This window comes from Rana temporaria, chromosome 3 (assembly GCF_905171775.1).
Source record: "Rana temporaria chromosome 3, aRanTem1.1, whole genome shotgun sequence".
Classification (NCBI taxonomy): domain Eukaryota; kingdom Metazoa; phylum Chordata; class Amphibia; order Anura; family Ranidae; genus Rana; species Rana temporaria.
This window is the reverse complement of record NC_053491.1, coordinates 363,396,617-363,420,182: the sequence shown is the minus strand read 5'-3', so window position 1 is coordinate 363,420,182 and position 23,566 is coordinate 363,396,617. Positions and strand designations below refer to the sequence as shown.

Below are 23,566 nucleotides of genomic sequence, written 5' to 3'. Positions count from 1 at the left end.
GATATATCATGCTTATCTGACCACCTATAAACCTAGTGGTCCATTTTCTGCGGTAAGAGGCCCGGTGTTGGTGTGCTGTGGAGGATTTCATAGTTCACCTCTTGTCATATTTACACTGTGAGTGATGCCATTTCTTGGAACATGGACTCTTTACACTCAATGACAGTAGATTTTTATTTACTAGTTAATGTTTGTATTTTTATCGCTGCCTATCTTTATAGGTTCACGCTGTAGCGATGCGGGAACTAGCGCGATTCCAGCACCGGTTCCCGCATCGCATCTCTTCCACAGGCAGTTCACACTACGCTTTGTGAACCGATGCGGGTGACAATAAAATGTTAATGACACCCCCATATCAGTTCATAGATCACAGTGCGAACTGTGAACTCACAGGAATCAGATTGCATGGGTGTCCTCCGATTCCAGTGCGAGAAAAGTCCCTGCACTATTTTCCTGCGAATCCACTGCAAGTTCAGCCATACAACTGTATGACTGAACTCGCATTGCACAGACATCGCAGTGCGGGTGTAAATCACATGCAATGTCTGTGTTCGCACAAGTGTGGACCCAGGCTCAATGTCATGCTCCTGCAAACTCTTCCTCCAGCTCTCTGCCCGTACATCACTACGGCTGTCTGATATAGAGCTGGAAAAAGCGTCAATGGACTACAAGTGTGCGGATTAGCATGAAGTCCATCTTTGCAGTGGCAGACAAAATTGTAGTTCATTCATTCACAGATCCCTGTGAATGAATGACGCAGCTGTGTGGGTGGATTTTGCATTTGCACCATGTTACACCTTTACATAGAGATGTAACATGACGCAGAAGGTGAACTTAGCATGTAATTAGGCAGAGGCTGTGTGGGACCAGATTTGCATTGTGTTGTTTTTCTTTGTATGAGGCATGTCCTATGAAGGTGTGCTTGAACTGCAGCCGTTTCTTGTCAAATCCTGTTTGATGTACCCTCTTGCATTCAAATGGGAAACACCCATTGACACAAACCCAATTACCCAGTTAGGGTTCTCCTTAAGATAAGACCACAATGTGTACACATACATAAATTGTCCATATATCAAACTTGAGGAAAAGTTGCACCCCCACAAAAGACAAGGAGACATTGACCTATAGAAAATAGGTTTAAAGTGTTACTAAACCCACAACAGTAAAATCAGTGGCCCAGATTCTCAAAAGAGATACGACGGCGCATCTCCAGATACGCCGTCGTATCTCTGCGTAGCGCCGTCGTATCAGTTACGCATAGATATTCATTAGATCCGACAGGCATAAGTCTCTTACGCCGTCGGATATAAACTGCATTTTTTTTTTGCCCGCTAGGTGGCGCTTCCGTCGATTTCCCCGTCGAGTATGCAAATTAGCTAGATACGCAAATTCCCAAACATACGCGCGGCCGACGCAGTAAAGTTACGACGTTTACGTTAGGCTTTTCCCGGCGTAAAGTTGCCCCTGGGTCTATGAGGTGCAGCCAATGTTAAGTATGGCCGTCGTTCCCGCGTCGAAAATTTAAAAATTTACGTCGTTTGCGTAAGTCGTCCGTGAATGGGGCTGGACGTCATTTACGTTCACGTCCAAACCAATGACGTCATTTGGAGCAATGCACACTGGGATATTTTAGGGACGGCGCATGCGCAGTTCGTTTGGCGCGGGGACGCGCTTCATTTAAATGAAACACGCCCCCTACCCGCCAAATTTGAATTCCGCCGGGTGATTTACGCTACGCCGCCGCAACTTTACAGACAAGTGCTTTGTGAATAAAGCACTTGCCTGAAAAACTTGCGGCGGCGTAACGTAAATGAGATACGTTACGCCCGCACAATTTTTCGCCCATCTACGTGAATCTGGGCCAGTCTGTATATGAAGTAAAGCATGCTTGTTATACTCACTGTGGAACCTTAGGAGTTAATCTTGCATATTGTGTAAAAAGGCTGTTTGATCCTGTCTTCGCTGATCCTCCCCTTCTTCCACAGTTACCAATCTATCTCTTTGGGGGCACTCAGCACATGCTCAGTTTGATGTGTATTGCTAGAGAGCTTTTTTCTTTTTGTTGGGAGGATGTATGTGATCAGCACAGGGCCAATCAGCACTGTCCAGGCAGAGGGTCAGGGGTCCTGCAGCCTCATAGGACAGTCAAAGTAGAATGAAAACTCCTCCTACAAGATTAACCAGTGCTCAGCCGGACAATGATAGAAGTCACAAGACTGCTATATACTGCAGTGCTGATGAGAAAGGGTATTTATCAGTTTATATTTAGTATAATACAGTAATTGCATTTCCATGTTCTGTATACTGTGGGTCACCAGATATAGTAAACGCCGGGTCCTGGGTTAAGTAACACTTTATCCTCCACACGTGGAAAGGCTTATTTACATTAAGAGCTGTGGGACATTAAAGTGTAAGTTCTTCTGGTGCAGCGGCTGACTGGCTCAATGTTCTCTGTATTGCACTGTGAATGTGAATGAATATGAATATGTCAGAGCTAAATAAATGTACACTACTAGTGTGTAACTGTGGTGGAACATTAGAGTGTAAGCTCCTTTGGTGCAGAGGCTGATGTTAATAAAAGTGTTCACTATATAGCACTGTTATTTCAGAGCCATATAATAATAGTCTGTGACTGTGGTGGGATATTAGGGCCAGATTCTCAAAAGAGATACGACGGCGTATCTCCTGATACGCCGTCGTATCTCTGTTTCTAACTATGCGACTGATTCATAGAATCAGTTGCGCATAGATAGGCAGAAGATCCGACAGGTGTACTGGACTTACACTGTCGGATCTTAGGATGCAGTACCGCGGCCGCCGCTGGGGGGAGTTTGCGTCGTAAACCAGCATCGGGTATGAAAATTAGGAGTTACAGCGATCCACAAAGCTTTTTCCCGTCGTTACGTCTCCGCGAGTGTTAGATTTCCGTCGCAAAGATAGTGCACCTTTAACATGGTGTAAAAGTACTCCACCATGTTAAAGTATGCCTGTCTTTCCCGCGTCGCTTTTGAATTATTTTTACATTTTTTAATTTTCCCGGCGTAACTCTTTTTTCACGTCGCGATTCACAAAACGTCGGCGCGTCGTAATTTCGCGCAAAGCACGTCGGGAAATTTGCGACGGGAGCATGCGCAGTACGTCCGGCGCGGGAGCGCGCCTAATTTAAATGGTACCCGCCCCATTTGAATTGGGCCGCCTTGCGCCGGACCTGTTTACGATACACCGCCGCAAATTTCCAGGTAAGTGCTTTGTGGATCGGGCACTAAATCGGAAAAATTGCGGCGGTGTAACGTAAACCGGTTACGTAAAATTGCGCCCGCTCTACGTGAATCTGGTCCATAGAGTGTAAGTTCATTCGGTGCAAAGGCTGATGTGAATAACAGTGTTCACTCTATAGCACCGTAGTATATGTCAGAGCCATATAAATATATAATAATATTAGTTTGTGACTGTGGTGGGATATTAGAGTGTAAGCTCCTTTGATGCAGTGACTGAGGTTTGGTGCTCTCTGTTTAGCGCAGTGGAATATGTTGCACCAATACAAGAAATAAGTCAAATATGTAGTTAGGGACGGATCTTTGGACTAGTTTGTATGTCACATTATCCCTTTCCTGTTATTGGTGGCTGTTTATAGAGCTGAAATTAGACCCCGTCTACCCCCTCTGGGTGTCTGTGCAGCAAACGGCCACCACCGCCCGAAGAAGAGACCCTTCCAGACCCATCATCATGTGGGGGATAAGAACAAAATCTGTACGTTATGTCTGGGTTGGGGGTGACGGAGAGGATAGTTGGGGAGGGGGGGGGTGTCAAGCCTTGGATAACGGGACTTTTCTGCATGCATTTTAGTATGTATTACTGTAGGGCCCTCACTATGTCATTTTACTTTGGTCTTTTTTTCTTTTTTTTGTAATTGCATAGGACCTGATGACTGAATCCACCAAAAAACTGTGGAAATCCAAATTGTAATATTTTATTTTTAATATATTAATATATATATATATATATATATATATATATATATATATATATATATATATATACATATTTTTCTGGATCAAACTTGAATGAAAATTCTGATCACTATTGATGTAATGCTGTAGTTTTCTGTGCAATCATTTAATACAGTAAATGGTAGAAGCTTCCAATGCAGTTTTGACCATATTCTGGTGGTCGATCAACTTTGTGGGTTGTAGATTGCTGCGTTTCTGGCAATTACTTGCAATTGTATGTCGAATTTTCTGGTGGATGTAAGATGGTTGTAGGGGCAACTTAATCCTGGCTCTAAAAACAGGTAATAATCATCTGTTGACTGCATATAATTTGAAGTAACAAAAGCAAACAAATGTATTAAGGCTGTCATGATTCAAGCAAAAATGTGCTGTTGCCAGTAGCAACCAGTGAAGCTTTTCTATTCTAACCCTCTACAGAAAATATCTCCTAAAATTCTGACCTATGACATCACTATCGCTAAAAGTGCTGTAGCAGCCATATAAATGACTACTATAATAGTGCTGTAGCAGCCATATAGATGACCCCTATAATAGTGCTGTAGCAGCCATATAGATGACCCCTATAATAGTGCTGTAGCAGCCATATAGATGACCCCTATAATAGTGCTGTAGCAGCCATATAGATGACCCCTATAATAGTGCTGTAGCAGCCATATAGATGACCCCTATAATAGTGCTGTAGCAGCCATATAGATGACCCCTATAATAGTGCTGTAGCAGCCATATAGATGACCCCTATAATAGTGCTGTAGCAGCCATATAGATGACCCCTATAATAGTGCTGTAGCAGCCATATAGATGACCCCCTATAGGGGAACCAATGAAAACAGACCCTATTCTGCCATTTCTTTAATTACATGTTGTCTCTTGCCCATAGAGAGAATGCATTTCTGTGCACATAGGCCAGGCTGGCGTACAGATTGGCAATGCATGCTGGGAACTCTTCTGCCTGGAGCATTGCATCGAGCCTGATGGTACCTTGCAGGACAAAGCAAAGCAATCAATCAAAGACGACTCCTTCACCACCTTCTTCAGCGAGACCGGCAACGGGAAACATGTGCCACGGGCCGTCATGGTCGACTTGGAGCCCTCTGTCGTGGGTAAGTGGCCAAGGGCTAACTACTGCACCTAATTGATAGGAAACTCTGAGAGTTCTTTCATCAGAATATTTTTAAGTGGATTTATCATCAGATATTATTTCATATCGAGTGCAACATGTTAAAGTGGAGTTCCACCCTGATTTTTATTTATTTTTTACCAAAAATCCTAAAAAAAAATAGAACTTTTTTTTTAATATACTTACCAGAAATAGCGGTTGCTATGCGGAAGTCTGTAATCTGCCTCTTCACCATCCACGGTGGGTCTTCTTCCTCCATCCTAGTCGCAGTGTCTCCTGGTGAATGGGGTGCGCTGCCTTCTGGGAACTGTGTGTATCCCAGAGAGCAGCCGACCCATTCACAAAGAGCCGCGCACCTTACTGAGGATGACGGCCCCGGGAGCTGCTAGGATCGAGGGATCGGCCTCGGGGGGGCTGACATCGCGGGCGAGTAGGACAGGTAAGTGTTCTTATTAAAATATAGCAGCTACAGTGTTTGTAGCTGCTGACTTTAAAAAATAAAAAAAAATTGCGGGTGGAACCCCCCTTTAAGTACTATGTCCATGTAATGCTTTCAGTTATTTATTACCTCTCACTGAGATCATAGTACTCTTTCTGGAAATGCCTTCATCTGTTTCTCTCTCCAGAAGGATGGAGCCATCTTTGTTCAGGTATCATCCAGGGTCACAGAATACTTCTTGAACTGAGATGACAATCTTGTAAATCCTGGTTTCTGTGTAGTTCTTGGCTGTGTTCACAAATGTCTAGTACAGATCAGCCCCTTCTGCAGCCTCTCACCTTATAACTTACTACAATGTTACAGTCTGATCACTGGGGGAGAGGAGACTGAGGAAATGCTTCCATCTGCCTACAGCAGACTAATAACACCACCTCAGCCAAGGCTAAGTCCCTGTCCCGGATTCAGAAAGGAGATACGACGGCGTATCTCCAAATACGCCGTCGTATCTCTGAGTCTGAGCGGCCGTATCTATGCGCCTGATTCTTAGAGTCAGTTACGCATAGATTTCTATTAGATCCGACCGGCGTAAGTCTCTTACGCCGTCGGATCTTAACTGCATATTTACGCTGGCCGCTAGGGGCGTGTACGCTGATTTACGCCTAGAATATGTAAATCAGCTAGATACGCGAATTCACGAACGTACGCCCGGCCGACGCAGTACAGATACGCCGTTTACGTTAGGCTTTTCACGGCGTAAAGTTACCCCTGCTATATGAGGCATACATGCGGCGTACCAATGTTAAGTATGAACGTCGTTCCCGCGTCAAATTTTAAAAAGTTTACGTCGTTTGCGTAAGTCGTCCGTGAATGGAGCTGGACGTAATTTACGTTCACGTTGAAACCAATACGTCCTTGCGGCGTATTTTGAGCAATGCACACTGGGATATGTCCACGGACGGCGCATACGCCGTTCGTTAAAAACGCCAATCACGTCGGGTCATGGTTGATTTACATAACACACGCCCACCTCTTCACAATTTGCGCTACGCCGCTGCAACTTTCTTTTGAGAATACGGCACTTGCCTGTAAAAGTTGCGGAGGTGTAACGTAAATAGGATACGTTACGCCCGCCGATAGATAGACAATTCTATCTGAATCCGGGCCCCTGACTGGAGCTTAGGGGTGTTTTTTTTCTACGAAGAGGTAGAAAATGTTACTGTTGCTGTATATTGTGACATGACAGGAATGTATTCATGCAGGTCTATAAATGTACTGGCAGGTTTAATTTAAAGCTGAACTCCATCCCTCTCTTTAGTCTTGCACAATATGCACTCCACTATATAGGAGCCTTGCATATATTGTGGGGTAATTTTGGGATTAAAGTAACACTCATCGAGACCACAGAGGGTGTTTTATAGGGCTAGTTTACGCTTGCTTCAAAATGTGGCTTCAAACACGCATTTTTAAAGCACTTTGAGCCAGTTACTAAATAAAATGTTTAGTCTACATTCTTGTATACACGTTGCCTTTGCTTTGCTTCAAAAATTAAACCCTGACGATTTAGCGGTGCTTCAAAGCGTCTGCAAAGCCTCCATAGAAGTCTATGACTAACCACCTGCAGCTTTTTAGAGGCTTTTATTCAGCCTTAGCTTTGCTTTGTTTTGGCAATATTGCAGGTATAAGATATCCCAGGAAGCACTGGGAAACAAAAGGCAAACCTTTCCATCCAGATTTAAAACTAATAGAGCCACTGGTGGACTTTTAATTTCAAAATATTGGCACTACTGCGGAAAATAATGCATTGGAAATAAATGCAATATTTATTTATATGAAATAAAAGGCTATTCTGTCCCCCTTGTCACTGGATAACAGGTTATGCTTTCAGAGGCAACGTAAAATATATTTCTTGCTGACACTTGACCATGATACCTAGATGAGCTTTTTAGACATCCCATTCCAAATCATAGGCATGTTGCCACTAATGCCCACTAACAGCTGGCTCTCGGAAAGACAGCATCAGCAGTCACTTCTGATTCACGTGTATATATTTTGAGAGTTTCTGGTGCAGACTTCACATCTGGTGTGCAGTGTGAAGCAGCAGGAAGGTTAGCAGGGTCCGGACCAGAGCGGAGAAGATGGTACACATGGTGCGCAACATGGAAATGCTATAGCAGAAGGTGTTGCTTCAAACTGAAGCATAGTCATGAATGGACACAGTGAGCAAGTGTGTTCACTGTGTTCATTTAGAAAAGGAAGGGACCAGTAAATTACATATTTACTAGCCCCTCCCCCTGCTCTTCATCCTTAAACATCCCCCACAGAAGCCTAGAGGAGAGCATGGAAGCCAGCAGCACTGCAGGGTGGGTGGCCAACAAGAAAGGGGGGCCTGGGCAGTAAGGGGAATCAGCACCGCACATAGTGATTAGGGTGTGCCCAGGCACACCCCCTGCGCATGCCTATGCTTGCTACTTAGGATAGTCTGCATGCAAAAACAGTCTGTCAAAAAATACTTATTCCTCCAGACTGATATCCACCCATTAAGACATTTTGATATTTGCATAACTGCTTCCAAGAGCCAGCCCACTACTTTAATCCCTTCGCACACCATTATTTTTTATTTTTTTTCGTTCAACCCAGCGGGTTGAATGGACAAAAAAAACTGACAGCTCCGGTCAGAGCCGCTGTACTAACAATCAGCCATTGGCTGAGAACGCCGATCGGGAGTCGGTCGGCCGCTGGTTTTCCAGCATGTGCGGTTAGCTTCTGTCAGACCAAGTGCCACACACGGGCTGAATGTCGACCGTTTTTTATTTGGTCCGGGTGTACTAGGGTTAAGGGTAAAATAAATGTTAATGCCAAAGCACAATTTTGCAACTTTGACATGTGTTAGTAAAACCGTACATATCATTACAACTACTTTGTGCATCCAGGTGGAATATTCATTGGTTTTTTTTTTCAGGACAAATTTCATTTGGTGGTAAATGGTGATGGATATCGCCTGATTTTGTTAATTATCAAAGGGAAACTGGCGCTAAATAGTAAAAACATATTTTTTTACTATCATAACCTACCACCAAAGAACAACCCAAAATAAAGTCTCCTGCTGCTGATGATCGCAGCGATACCACATATGTGTATGTTTGTTGTTGTTTGTATCCGTAGTAAAGCCCAGAAACAAGTGTGCATTTTGTTTCTTTTTTCTTTGTTTTTATCCCACTTAAAACACACAGATATTAATTTTCTTTTTATAAAATCTTCTTCTTCTTCTCCCTTCTTTCTTCTCCCTTCTCCTTCTTTTCCCTTCTCCCTTCTTCTTCTCCCTTCTTCTTCTCCCTTCTCCTTCTTTTCCCTTCTCCCTTCTTCTTCTCCCTTCTTCTTCTCCCTTCTCCTTCTTTTCCCTTCTCCCTTCTCCCTTCTTCTTCTCCCTTCTCCTTCTTTTCCCTTCTCCCTTCTTCTTCTCCCTTCTTCTTCTCCCTTCTCCTTCTTTTCCCTTCTCCCTTCTTCTTCTCCCTTCTGCTTCTCCCTTCTTCTTCTTCTCCCTTCTTCTTCTCAACTTCTCCTTCTTTTCCATTCTCCCTTCTTCTTCTTCTCCCTTCTTCTTCTCCCTTCTCCCTTCTTCTTCTCCCTTCTCCCTTCTTCTTCTTCTTCTCCCTTCTTCTCCCTTTCCCCTTCCCCCTTCTTCTTCTTCTCCCTTCTTCTTCCCCCTTCCCCCTTCTCCCACATTAGTATGGGCACCCAATCTATGTGCTGGGAGCACGCTTTGGGGGCACAAATACGCATATATGCGGCCCCATGGGAAAAAGCCCAGTCCAGTGGGAACGCATACTGTATATGGGTACTGTCGGTGTGAAGAGGTTAACCAGGGCTGAGGAGTTCTGAGGCAGGGTGCTGTGATGTTTTCAGAAAGCTATGTACATCACCCCACAAGCCCCCCGTACCAGCCATTATCTGCCTGCATTGCATAGAAGCATAGAGGCCCAGTTATGGCATTACTGGGTATAAAATAAGGTATGGAATTCAAAGAGAAAGGTTTTGATTAGGGGAGAGAGAGGAACCAAGAAAAAAAATCTATAATCAGATTAAACTTCAGCTTTAAATACCATCTGGCAAAAATATTTAATCTGGCAGGATATACTGGGACTTTTACCACCTCTACTAAAATATATGGCTCCTGGGGGACATATCCAAAACAATCAGTTGGAAAAACAGGAATTTTTTGAAAAGAAAATGCATCTCTGTTGGGGATAAGTTTTACATTTTGAAATAATAAAAAAGAAAGAACATTTGCAGTTAAGTGTTATAAATTATATACTCTTTGGAAAAATGTAATCAATTGTTGAACTAGGAGAGACTTAAAGGGCAAGTTCACCTTTACAGAAAAATCTATAAGGTAAACTTACGCAGGACCCCCTCCTCAGCCCCCCCCCCCCCAGTCTTTCCCCAACCTGGAGCGCGGCGTTCTGAGCCCTGCTATAGCCACGTCACCCCATCAGGAGGTACGTTTGGAAGTATTCTAAGTGGTCGGCGCCAATCAGAACCCGCATAGCCCGTCCTGTCAGCGGGGAGAAGAAGACACAGGTCTCACAATGGGAGACCACCACGCTCCAGGTTGGCAGGACTGGGCAGGAGGCTTCCCAGCCATCATAATACAATGATCATTGCTGCCTGCTGTAGCCAGCGGCAGTAATTGTATGGCTTCAGAACAAACAGCCTGACCAAAGATGGATTGAAATTCGTCCATTTCCTGCTAAACCAGACACATTTCTATTTGTCTATGACCGGCTTAAGGCATTCAGGCATTTTTTTGTTATTTTTATACTGATCTAAATGCAGTCTGATGTTTTTATTGGGCCTGGAAACATAGGCGCATAAACGTGCTCTGCATATAGACAATGAAACTCAGTGTAAGCAGGGCTAGTTCAAGGATTTTTGACACCCTAGGCCAGTGATAGTGAACCTTTTTGAGCTTGAGTGCCCAATCTGCAAGACAATACTAACTTTTTTTTTTCAAAGTGCAATCAGTGACAACCACAGATAATAGCTTCAGGGGTCTCTCATCAATTCCAGCAACACAGCGAAAACGCTTCTTCCGAACAGATGTCCTCTCACTCTCGGTTGCCCGTGGCGACACCCGCAACTGGCACTGCAGGGGTGGTATCCTCAAAGCCACTCTGTTCCCTAGCTCACAGCATGCTTCTCCAGTATCTCTCCTTTGCAGGAATGACTCTTCTCTCTCTCCCGATGGTAAAGCTGGTCTGGATGTTAAAATGGACCCATAGTCTTCCGGAACTACATGTCCCAAGGTGCACACGGAGGAGGTTTTTCTGGATAGTAAATAAATAGCTGCCTATATGGAGGCCACACTTACGCCTCGTTCACACAGGTGGCAGCCCTTGCTGCCCCTCTGAAAACAGTGGATTACTTTTTAGAGAGTAGTTGACAGGCAGCTGGAAGGTGATATGTAGCCTGCTCACTACCCTAAAAAGCCACTGTGCCAAAACCACGCGCATTGCTTGCAGTCAGGGCAGTTGTGGCTTAGCCCTATTTATTTGGGTTGTGTTTAGCGTTGATGCTGCCCACTGGATGTGGCTGGGAGTTTAATCTTTGCCATGGCAGAGAAACAAAGCATCACGGCCATGGCATGTGTACAACCCTGAGCATCAGCATGTTCTTTAGGTTAGGGTGACCAGACATCCCCAGTTTCCAGGGACAGTCCCCGTATTGGGGACACTGTCCCCGGACCAAGTCTGTCCCTGGTTTTGTTCCTGGATTGGATTTGTACAGGAGCTCGGGCAATTCGAAAGACAGTCAGTGCAGAATAAAAAAAAAAATCTGAATTACACACCCCCGTTCCGCTGCTCCTACTAGCTTAGGGGGGTGTATTTTTTCCCATTATCTGTGCCTGGTTCTGATGATCATGTGCTGGTCTGAGCGGAGGGAATATTTCTTCAGTTTCAGGTGCATGCCCATTTAGCTCTGCACGCATGTTCTTCTACCTTGGCTCAAGTCCCGGCCAGCCGCTTGCCTGCCCATCTCCTTGCCTTCCCTGGCAGGGTAATCTTCCTCCGCTCCCCACCCAGTAGTAGCCGAGGCCCGAAGAGTAAGACTTGACAGGTTGTGAGGTGGGCAGCGGCGGCGACGGGCAGAGAGTCGCTGATTGCTGCCGTTACTAGTAAAAAGAAAATATGTCCCCGGATTTTATTTAAAAAATCTGGTCACCTTACTTTAGGTGGGCAATAGGGGGGGCAGTAAAACTGCAGCTCAATTGTCTGTTTTACTGCCCCCCTGGCCACCCGTGTGAACAAGGCCTTAGGCAGAACTTACGACTTCAGTTGTTTAGAATGACCAATGGGTTTTGAAAGTTGAAGCACATCAGCTAAGCAGTCAGTAATTCTGCCCCAGGTAATATTCCAATATCTCCACAGATGAGGTCCGCAGTGGGGCTTATCGTCATCTCTTCCACCCAGAACAGCTCATCACAGGAAAAGAGGATGCAGCCAACAACTATGCACGGGGACACTACACTATTGGAAAGGAGAGCATCGATCTGGTGCTGGATCGTATCCGGAAGCTGGTGAGTTTGAGATCAATATATACATTTTTTCTCTTTATGTGATGAAAAATGATAAGACTTTTAAAAGAAATCTACTTTTAGACCACATGCATATAGGGTGACCATGTGTCCTGGATTGCCTGGGACAGTCCCCCATTTTGTAGGTATGTCCCCGGTCACCTTCATTTCAGGACAATACAGTGTCCCAAAATTAAACTGACACAGCCACCCAATGAGCCGACGATGGAAACTGTCTGTTTCCCAGCCTAGGGTGTTTGCCCCGCCAAATGCCCTGCAGCGCACTGCGCCCAACCAGGGTGCAGTAAAAGCTGGTTGTTAAGGAGCGGGGCTGGGAAGCCAGCGTCCTTATTAACTGATGAGTCATCAGCTGTCAATGGGCTTCCCCGCTGACAGCTGAATAAAAAAAAAGCTCCCATTATAAAAAAAAGTAAAAAAAAAATGGCTTGGGGTCCCCCTCCCCAAGTCCATTCGAGGTCCTTTGGGGGCTTCCAGATTCTGATAACCCCTCTGCCTGCATTCCACCACAGCCAGGGTAAGATGGGGACAAGGTGCTTTGGGGTGGGGGGGGGTACTACATTTTTTCTTTTTTTTTTTTCAATAGCCGGGTGCCATCAATTGCAACTGTGAGTCAATTTAAATGTAATTTGACGTGTTTTTTTTTTTCTTTAGAAATTTGTTTTTTGCTGCAGCATGTTCTATACATGTTAGGCCCCATACACACGATAGAATCCATCCGCAGATAAATCCCAGCAAATGGGTTTCTGCGGATAGATCCTATGGTGTGTACACGCCAGCGGATCTGTTTCCGCGGAGAAATCTCCTCTGGGATGGATTTCAGCAGATCGGATATTTGCTGTGCTGCACAACAAATCCATCTGCTGGAATCCATTCCAACGGATGGATCCGCTCGTCTGTACAGACTTACCGGATCCATTCGTCCAAAGGGATTCCCCGCACGCGTCGTAATGATTTGACGCATGCGTGGAATTCCTTATATGACAGCGTCGCGCCCGTCGCCGCGTCATAATCGCGGCGACGGCGCGACACGTCATCGGCAGAGGATTTCCGCGCGGATTTCAATGCGATGGTGTGTACACTCCATCCCATCGAAATCAGCGGAAAACTTTGAGAGGATTTATCCGTGGAAACGGTCCGCTGGACCGTATCTGCGGATAAATCCTCTCGTGTGTACGGGGCCGTACAGATGTGCCACTTTACAGGCAGACAAAGGGGACCCCCCAGGCACGATATTTAGAGGAATTGTTTATTTTTATTGTTGCACTTTAAGCATAATTAAAAATCACTGCTCCTGAAAAAACGATAATTTTGAAAAACATTTTTTGCATTGATACATGTCCCCCAAGGCAGTACCCGGACTCCTATACCCCTATTATGGCCAATTACTTGCAAATAAGGCCCCATACACACGACCGAGTTTCTCTGCGGAATTCAGCCAGAAACTCGGTCGGAACTGAATTCTGCCAAGAAACCCGGCCGTGTGTACACTTTCGGCCGAGGAAGCCGACGAGGACCTTGGCGAGGAAATAGAGAACATGTTCTCTATTTCCTCGTTGTTCAATGGGAAATTTCGGCTCACCGAGATCCTCGGCGGCTTCACAAGGAACTCGACGGGCAAAACGATGTGTTTTGCCCGTCGAGTTCCTCGGACGTGTGTACGGGGCCTTAGCCTTTAAAAGTGGCAATTTTTTGTGAAGGGGGGTGGGGGTTGTCCCTGAATGGCAGTTTGGAAATGTGGTCACCCTACATGCATATGGTTATACAATGTAAATTACAGGTAAATTGAAGGTATATTTCCAGGCCCAGGAGACACAGCCGCAGTGTACAGCCACCCATAGTAATGCATTTCTGTACACTAGCTGTATGCTGGTAAATTACATACTTCCGAAAACCAGTGCACAGGTGTAAATTCCTGAACGTGGTGTCCACCTGTGTACATGAGGCCTTAAGCCTAGTACACACGGGCCGAATGTCCAGCGACATCGTTCGGTTCAATAAAAACCGGCCAACATTTGTCGCGTGTGTATGGCAGCCGGTCTGACAGAAGCCGAATGAGCATGCTGGAAAACCAATAGCTGAGCGGAGTGTTCTGGCGCTGTCTCCCTGTCAGAACACTATAGCACAGCAGGGGAGATCTTTAACTTTGGGCGCAAGTCCTGTATGCAGAAAGAACTTGCGCCCTTAGTTACGGCGGCGTAACGTATGTGTTGCGGCGTAAGCCCGCCTAATTCAAATGGGGATGTTGGGGGCGTGTTTTATTTAAATTTTACTTGACCCTGTGTTTGTGACGTTTTTTTTTGAACGGCGCATGCGCCGTCCATAAAATATCTCAGTGTGCATTGCTCCAAAGTACGCCGCAAGGATGTATTGGATTCGACATGAACGTAAATGACGTCCAGCCCTATTCGTGACCGACTTACGCAAACGACGTAACATTTTCAAAACTCGGCGTGGGAACGACGGCCATACTTAACATTAGCTACGCCTCATATAGCAGGGGTAACTATACGCCGAAAAAAGCCTAACGTAAACGACGTAAAAAAATGCGCGGGCGGGACGTACGTTTCTGAATCGGCGTAAATACCTAATTTGCATATTCCTCTCGTAACTATACGGAAGCGCCACCTAGCGGCCAGTGCGATTATGCAGCCTAAGATACGACAGTGTAAGACACTTACAACAGTCGCATCTTAGGGATATCTATGCGTAATATGTAATATGCGCATAGATACGACGGCCCGCACTCAGACATACGACGGCGTATCAGGAGATACGCCGTTGTATCTTGTTTCTGAATCTGGCCCAGTATCCATAATTTTGCTGCTTCCTCCAGACTGGAATTATTTATGGCTCATGAACACAGAGGTATTTGCAGATGTATGGGCATACGCACTCGAGTCTTCTCAAGACCTCTGCTTCATCAATATACCTCAGTTATTTTGAGAGTGGATCAGTTTATGGAGAAAGTAGTAGAACATGCACGATTCTGGGGGTAGGGGAGCTCCAGTGAAATTCACTCACAGCGGAGTTGGCTGACCCTACAATTAAGGAGTGGTGGAATATCTGATAAGATGACATGAGAAAAGTTGTGGACCTCTAAAATGTAATAATAATGCGTTGTAAGCCGTGTTTAAAGCATTTGGCATTGTTTCCTTTCAGAGTGATGCCTGCTCTGGCCTACAAGGATTCCTTGTCTTTCACAGTTTTGGAGGGGGAACTGGCTCAGGCTTTACTTCCCTTCTAATGGAACGGCTCTCCGTAGATTATGGGAAAAAATCCAAACTGGAATTTGCCATCTACCCGGCTCCCCAAATCTCAACCGCTGTGGTGGAGCCATACAACTCCATCCTCACCACCCACACTACACTGGAGCACTCAGACTGTGCCTTCATGGTGGATAATGAGGCCATCTTTGACATCTGTCAACGCAACCTGGACATTGAGCGCCCAACTTACATCGACCTTAACCGCCTCATAGGCCAGATAGTGTCCTCCATCACAGCCTCACTACGGTTCGCTGGTGCTTTGAATGTGGATCTGACTGAATTTCAGACCAACCTGGTGCCCTACCCACGCATCCATTTCCCTCTGGTGACCTATGCACCTATTATCTCCACAGAAAAAGCGCACCATGAACAACTGACCGTAGCTGACATCACCAACTCTTGCTTTGACCCAACCAACCAGATGGTGAAATGCAACCCTCGTCATGGCAAGTATATGGCATGCTGCATGCTCTACAGAGGTGACGTGGTGCCCAAAGATGTCAACGTGGCCATCGCCAACATCAAAACCAAGAGGAACATTCAATTTGTGGACTGGTGTCCTACAGGGTTCAAGGTGAGAAGATAATTTGTAGGTCTATAAATCTACAAAGCTTAGAGATTTCGGGAAGTTTAGTCTTCTTTTTAGGGGATACTTGTAGGTCTTCAAAATCTTAAAAGCCACAAACCCAGACAGAAAGAACTAGATAGATTTTTAAAGCCAAGTTCTGGCTGAAATATGACTTTTAAGATAAAAATACCCCTAGAATACTCATGCCTCGTGCAATGTAACAAAGATATGCTGTAAACTATGCCCAGTTTTTTATCTGTGCAGCATTGTTTTCTTACTTTGTGAAGTTTCTGCACAGCGCAGCCATCTCCAGTGTGTGCATCTGAAGCCACAGTGTCCTTCTTTCTGGATTCCATGCATGCTGGCTACCCAGCATAGACCTGCCGATTTCGCGCATGTGCAGTGTGGTGCAATCTTGGTCAGCTTGGCATGGCACAGCCATGCCAAGCTGACCAAGATTTTCCATAGGCCAATGTTAAATGTTACTGTGCGATGCCAAGCATAGACCAATGTTAAATGTTACTGTAGCCGTGCGATGCCAAGCTGGTCAAGAATTTCCATAGACGCCATGCCAAGCTGACCAAGATCTCCAAGTAGCCAATGTAAAACCAGAAATGATGCATGGGGCCGCTGCCCCTAGAGGAGGAAGTGAAATTAGATATAGGCATAAATCAGGTAAGTGAAAAAAAATAAATAAAGAAATTTAGATTTCATTTTAAAGGGTTTGTAAAGGATTTTTTTTTTTATCTAAATAGCTTCATTTACCATACTGCAGTGCTCTTTTCATGTCCTCATTGTTCGTTTTTGCTCTGATGTTGCTGTATTTCTTCTCTGTTCTGGACACTTCCTGGTTGTCTGTTTAGAGATGACCACAGTGATGGGAGCCTTCTAGCTGTGGTTATTAAAGTGCTCGCCCCAGTCCTCAGGACTACAGCAGTGCGTCATGCTCGCTCTCTACATGATGCAGACTTCAAGGAGGTGCGATTACTGTGTGTCTAAAACCCCACAGCACCTCCTCCCTTTGGATCAGTTTCGTTTTTTTTTTTTTGTTTTTTTTTAATCTATGCCCATATTTTTTATTATAAAATAATATTATATTTATCATGAATTTCAATTTAAAATGATCCAGTTGCTGATAATAGATTTTTAGTAAATCTTACCATTTTCTTTTTTTTTTTTTCCCATTCGGGCTGCTGGCTGCTATCGCTGTGTCTGGCTGTGTGGGTGGGTTTGCAAGGCTTGAATAATCATCGTTGGGCGGTATAATGGGAGGTATAGTGGGCGGTTTATTCAAATAATGTTAGAGCGCTCTCGTGCCCGTTTTTTTTCAAACTGCGCATGCGCAAAGGATACTGGGAAATGTAGTTTAAATGTAAGTATAACGGCGATGGCGCTCACATGAACGAGCGCCGAGAATCAGGAAGTCTATACCAGAAACGAAACTACAAACCAACAGGTAAAATAAATGAATAAATGTAATCGCTTTTTATTCATTTTAAAAAGGAATCATTAAACTATTCTGTCTCTATACCTTGCAGACAGACATTTTAGGACAAATCTTTTTTTTTTATTTACAACTCCTTTAAGGATGCACATTAGTGCTGCATGGTAAGGAGTGAAAATGTGGGTGGAACTCCGCTTTAATATCAGTGCTTTCAGGGTGGTGATACCACTAACTGTGGGTGGTGCCTCTCTTTGTGTTTAAGTAGAGTGGTGAGAGTTTAGACCCTGACCATTGTGGACACAATTTTAGGTAGAGTAGGGGGGAATTAGACATTTGATCAATGCAAGCATGCATAGCAGTAAATCCTAACAGAGATTATATCCATTTTAGTCATTGTATCCACAGCTATGAAAATGTTTTGGATGCAGTTACACTTCTTTAGCATATATGGCGAAACTAATGTTTTACAAACAAAATCAAATCTCCTTTGGGTATATGCAAAATTTGGAGTATGGCTTCAATTAAAAGGCATAATAAAGAATAGGAACGTACCATCTTCCAAATATTCAAACAAGACGGGGAGAAGTGGGGACAAGGGAATAGTGGCTGAGGCTAACCCTATGGCGTCTCCACTCAGGAGATTGTTCCTGGACTATCTCGGTACTGATAATAACAGAATACAATATAATAAAAAAGGAATTGTTTTATTATAAAACCAGATATACAATTAACATTCTAAAAAATAAACAAAAAACAGCCGCTCAGAGCTCACCCAAGAGACATCTGTAATTGTCGATTGATAGATTGGTCAGTCTCGACTAGTTTCGCGATAACCCGCTTCCTCAGGAGAGCCAATCTATAAAGCAGATAATACAATGAGAACATACCTATTTTATCTATGTATTAACATGCTGTAACCTTGATGAATTTTTGCCTGTATATGTTCTCATTGTATTATTTGCTTTATAGATTGGCTCTCCTGAGGAAGCGGGTTACCGCGAAACTAGTCGAGACTGACCAATCTATCAATCGACAACTACAGATGTCTCTTGGGTGACCCCTGAGCATCTGTTTTTTGTTTATTTTTTAGAATGTTAATTGTATATCTGGCTTTATAATAAAAAAAATATTTTTTTATTATATTGTATTCTGTTATTATCAGTACCGAGATAGTCCAGGAAAAGCCTCCTGAGTGGAGACGCCATAGGGTTAGCCTCAGCCACTATTCCCTTGTCCCCACTTCTCCCCGTCTTGCTCCTTCGGGTATAGTAAATCATGGAAAATTATCCAAACTTATCCTATTTCTTATCCTTACAGCCTCTGCTTTGTATATATTGAGATGAGTCATTCCAATTCTCTTGTTTAAAAGCTACGTTCACCTTTAGTAACATGTTACATGTTACACCCATATTTATGGTGTAACATGTAACATCATGTACTTAGGCACCAGAGCCCCCCTCCCATGAGAGCGTGTCAGGTTTCTTCTCCCACACATCTGCTGTTACATTTAAAATCGGCCTGGCTGCGCTCTGCTCACACAGCCAAGTCATTCATTACCAGAGATCTGTGAATTAATAAACTACAGGTCCTGTCTGCTATCACGGCAGACAGACTTGTAGCTCCCAGTGGACTACAATTGCGTTAATCAGCACGTTGTTAGTCTATTGACACTTCTTCCAGCTTTCTAATTAAAGCGGAGTTCCAACCACAATTAGCATTTTTTAAATGTATGTCCTTTCATCCTGCGTTTTTATAATATAAATCTGGTCACTTACTATTTTACAATCCGCCGCCGATCTGCATAGATATTCAAAAAAGATAGTTTATAAAACTATATCTACACCGTTGTCATTTTGCTTGTGGGCATTGTGAAGCCTACAAGCACTTACTTCCTGGAAGTTTTGGATGGGGAGTGATAATTGGACAGCGCACTGCATCCTGGGAAATGATGACACACATTTCCCAGGAGCATTAGAGGGAGATGATGTCAGAATCCTAGGTGGTTTCAAAGGCAGATTTCATGGGACTGCATAGCAACAGGCATTTCAAGATGAGTAAAAAAAAAAAAATGTTTTTTTTCTTTTTTAGTCGTAAGCTACAGTTTAAAGCAAAATTGTTTTTTTGATGGAACCTCCACTTTAAAGGGTCCTTACAGAGGTATGGGGAGAAAGCTAGAAAAAAGAGTGCATGAAGCCTGACATTGCTCCTGTGATGCACTGATTGCAGGTGCAATGATTTGAAGGCTCCCGTGGGAAAAAATTATAAATGCAATTTTTTTTAAGCAAAAATGTGTGCGTTTATTATTTTATTCTTAAAGGGGAACCTAGCCTTGAAATCCTTTTATTTGGAGTGCCACATAAGATGGTTCTGCCTTTACTATAATCAGCTGATCAGTGTCAGAAACACTGCTGCCTCAGCAAACCCTTCAACACACAGAGATGAACGTCATAAATAATGCATAATGCTTTAAATCGGAGTTTCAGGCTTTATTTGTTTATTAAAAGTCAGCAGCTACTAAAAGTGTTGCTGCTGACTTTTAATAAACACTCACCTGTCCCACGGTCCAGAGATGCATCTGCACGGAGCCTCGCTCCTCTCCCCCTCCTCTCTGCGGCGCCTCCATTTAAACTGTGGATACCCGATTGTGACAGCTTGCGGCTTCACGGGCGGGCGTACACTGGGCACGCGCGAGTCGTGCTGCACTCTTCCAAGTGGACAATCTTCTGGGACCTGTCCCAGAAGATTGCCAAGAGGGAGGGGCTACCTAGGGGGAGGAGGAGTCGCCTAGGTGGCCTGTAGTTGGAAGTGGGACAGGAAATCCCACTCAAAAATAGTCACCCCCCCCCAAAAAAAAATGACATGCCAAATGTGGCATGTAAGGGGAAAGGAGTTCCAAAAGGAAGGTGTTGGGATTCACAAAAAATAAAACATTTAACGTCATAAAAAATACTGGCAGGTACCAGTGAGGCCAAGGGGCTTCAGCATGGGATCTTGGGGCACCTGAAGAGGATCCCAAATCACATGGTGCAGGATCAACTCACAGGATTTGGGCCCCCCAGGATCCCGAGAGCAAGACCAGCAATGTCACTATCACCTAAGTGAGTGTGTTGGAACCCAATGTCCTTGGTGGAAGGAGAGTATTTATTTATTTATATATATATATATATATATACACATACACACACACACACACCCATTGTCTTCACCCTAAATGTCCCTCTGGAGTTTAAAAAAAATTGCAGCTTTGGCTGCAATGTTCACCTTTAATCCAGAGTTGCCCCTCCCCACAGTCTTCTCAGTTGAATGAACAGCATAGGAAAGACTAAATGCAGGGTACCATGGCTCTGCCCCATAGGATGGTGCCCTGCATTCACAGTGAATTGGACTGATGTCATCTATTAGTATCAAGGTGAGGGGACTCAAGGGGGGAAAGGAATATGCACAGAGAGTGGAATTCGGTTTTAAATTACAAAATGGCTTTGGCAGCAATTATAATTGTTTTACTAGTTTTAGGGAAACACGCTTTAAAAAAAAAAACACAAAATATTTCACAATACCATCCCCCCATATTTTACCTACATGCAATTTTAGTTATAATAATGTAATTCAAATATAAAGTACCACTGTTTTAGTTTTTCCCAAACACTAAGAATGGTGCCCAGTAATCCTGACCATGCCATAATAATTGGATTCCTTTCTCTTGCAGGTTGGCATTAATTATCAGCCCCCCACCGCAGTGCCCGGGGGCAATCTAGCAAAAGTGAAGCGCGCTTTGTGCATGCTGAGCAACACAACCGCCATCGCTGAGGCCTGGGCACGCTTGGACCACAAGTTTGACCTCATGTACGCCAAGCGGGCATTTGTTCACTGGTATGTGGGTGAGGGCATGGAGGAGGGCGAGTTTTCTGAAGCTCGCGAAGATCTTGCCGCTCTGGAGAAGGATTATGAGGAGGTCGGGATGGACTCATTTGAAGAGGAGAATGACACAGAAATTTATTAACAGCAATGAGAGTCTAATAGATGCTTAAAATAAATATAAACTCTCATGTGATGTGTACTTTGTTTTAAATGCAAACAAGTGTTTACTGTTGAAACAAAGCATAGTACAGTAAAGCCTTTTTATAAAACAGAAGATATCTCATATCCCAAAAATAAAATAATTATTCGCATTTCAAAACAGTGGGCGGAGCCATGCAAAGCTTTTGTTTTCGCCCTATCAGCCAGACACACATTCAGAACTGCCAAACACCAAAACATAGCCTAATATTATAGGGCCACTTATTCTAAACTGCTTACATATTTTTTTTTTTTAATCTGCAGTGGTGGACAAAAAACAAAACACCTAAGTGTACAAAAAAAAATGTATACACACAAAAAAAGTGCACCTGACCATTTCCTGAAGAAGTAGGACCTTACCCTGACCCCCTGGGGCCAAGGCTCCTGACAAGTCCAAGGCTCAACTTGGTCCACCTAGCCAAAAGGCCTGGCAGACCCCTCTCCTCACGGTCAACTAAAGCCAACCAACAAGTACTAAAGCCGAATCGATCAATCAACTTGGGGGATTCCCCTGTCAGCACTGTCTGTGTTGATGGGGAAATCGTGCAAATTTCTTTCCTGCAACTGTGGTTGCAGGAAAGAAATTTGCACCTTTTATGGCCTGCGTTAGTGAGGAGCTCTCCCAATGAGAGATCCCTTCTCCCCTGGTTCAGGGAAGGAAGGAATCTAATTGGCCACACATCCTCCCCCTATACCTCAGGGTAGGCCCCACACCCTCCATCCTAGTGAGAAAATAAACACGACAAAAGTGCAAGGTCACAAACCATGAAAGAAAAAAAGAAAATAAATAGTGCCTGCGCAGGTACTGGCTAGACCCTGTAATAAAAATTGCCCCAGACATAGCCTTAAAGGCGCAGTGCAGAAAAAGCTCTAGTGCCATGGCCACATGCTCATTCTCGACGTAGGTTTCCCACGCCCAAGTGATACTAAGAGCACCCCTGGGGCGACCAACTTCCATGGGACACAACACTACAGATGGAAGCAATTTAGCACCAGTCCACACTTATTAACCGGTTAACGCCAGCCTCATGTACATGTACGTCCACAGAATGGCACGTACAGGCAAATGGCCGTACATGTACGTCCCCGCCTTTCCGCGGGTCGGGGGTCCGATCGGGACCCCCCCCCCGGTACATGCGGCGGTCGGTAACCCGCGGGGAGCGATCCAGGACGACGGCGCGGCTATTCGTTTCTAGCCGCCCCCTCGCGATCGCTCCCCAGAGCTGAAGAACTGGGAGAGCCGTATGTAAACACGGCTTCCCCGTGCTTCACTGTGGTGGCTGCATCGATCCAGTGATCCCTTTTATAGGGAGACTCGATCGATGACGTCATTCCTACAGCCACACCCCCCTACAGCTGTAAACACACACTAAGTGAACACTAAATGTTACAGCGCCCCCTGTGTTTAACTCCCAAACTGCAACTGTCATTTTCACAATAAACAATGCAATTTAAATGCATTTTTTGCTGTGAAAATGACAATGGTCCCAAAAATGTATCAAAATTGTCCGAAGTGTCCGCCATAATGTCGCAGTCACGAAAAAAATCGCTGATCGCCGCCATTAGTAGTAAAAAAATTTTTTTTTATAAAAATGCAATAAAACTATCCCCTATTTTGTAAACGCTATAAATTTTGCGCAAACCAATCGATAAACGCCTTTTGCGATTTTTTTTACCAAAAATAGGTAGAAGAATACGTATCGGCCTAAACTGAGGGAAAAAAAATGTTATATATGTTTTTGGGGGATATTTATTACAGCAAAAAGTAAAACATATTGAATTTTTTTCAAAATTGTCGCTCTATTTTTGTTTATAGCGCAACAAATAAAAACCGCAGAGGTGATCAAATACCACCAAAAGAAAAAAAGGACGCCAATTTTGTTTGGGAGCCACGTCGCACGACCGCGCAATTGTCTGTTAAAGCGACGCAGTGCCCGAATCGCAAAACCTGGCCTGGGCATTTAGCAACAAAATGGTCCGGGGCTTAAGTGGTTAATCTAAAGTTTCAAGGTGTCTGCCTGTGTTTTGTTTGAAAGCTCAACAACACATCAGCCTGTGATAGCAAGTGGGTGTG

At 44.3% G+C, this 23,566-nt stretch overlaps 1 protein-coding gene across 1 annotated transcript; it reads left to right on the top strand.

Moving 5' to 3' along the window:
• Nucleotides 1–3,641: 3,641 nt before the first annotated feature.
• TUBA8 (tubulin alpha 8) lies at nt 3,642–21,613 on the top strand. Its single transcript, XM_040345362.1, has 5 exons — nt 3,642–3,750; nt 4,888–5,110; nt 11,992–12,140; nt 15,318–15,998; nt 21,143–21,613. Exons 1-5 carry the CDS (start codon nt 3,727–3,729, stop codon nt 21,434–21,436), a joined length of 1,371 nt encoding a protein of 456 aa, XP_040201296.1. The 5' UTR covers nt 3,642–3,726; the 3' UTR covers nt 21,437–21,613.
• Nucleotides 21,614–23,566: the final 1,953 nt, after the last annotated feature.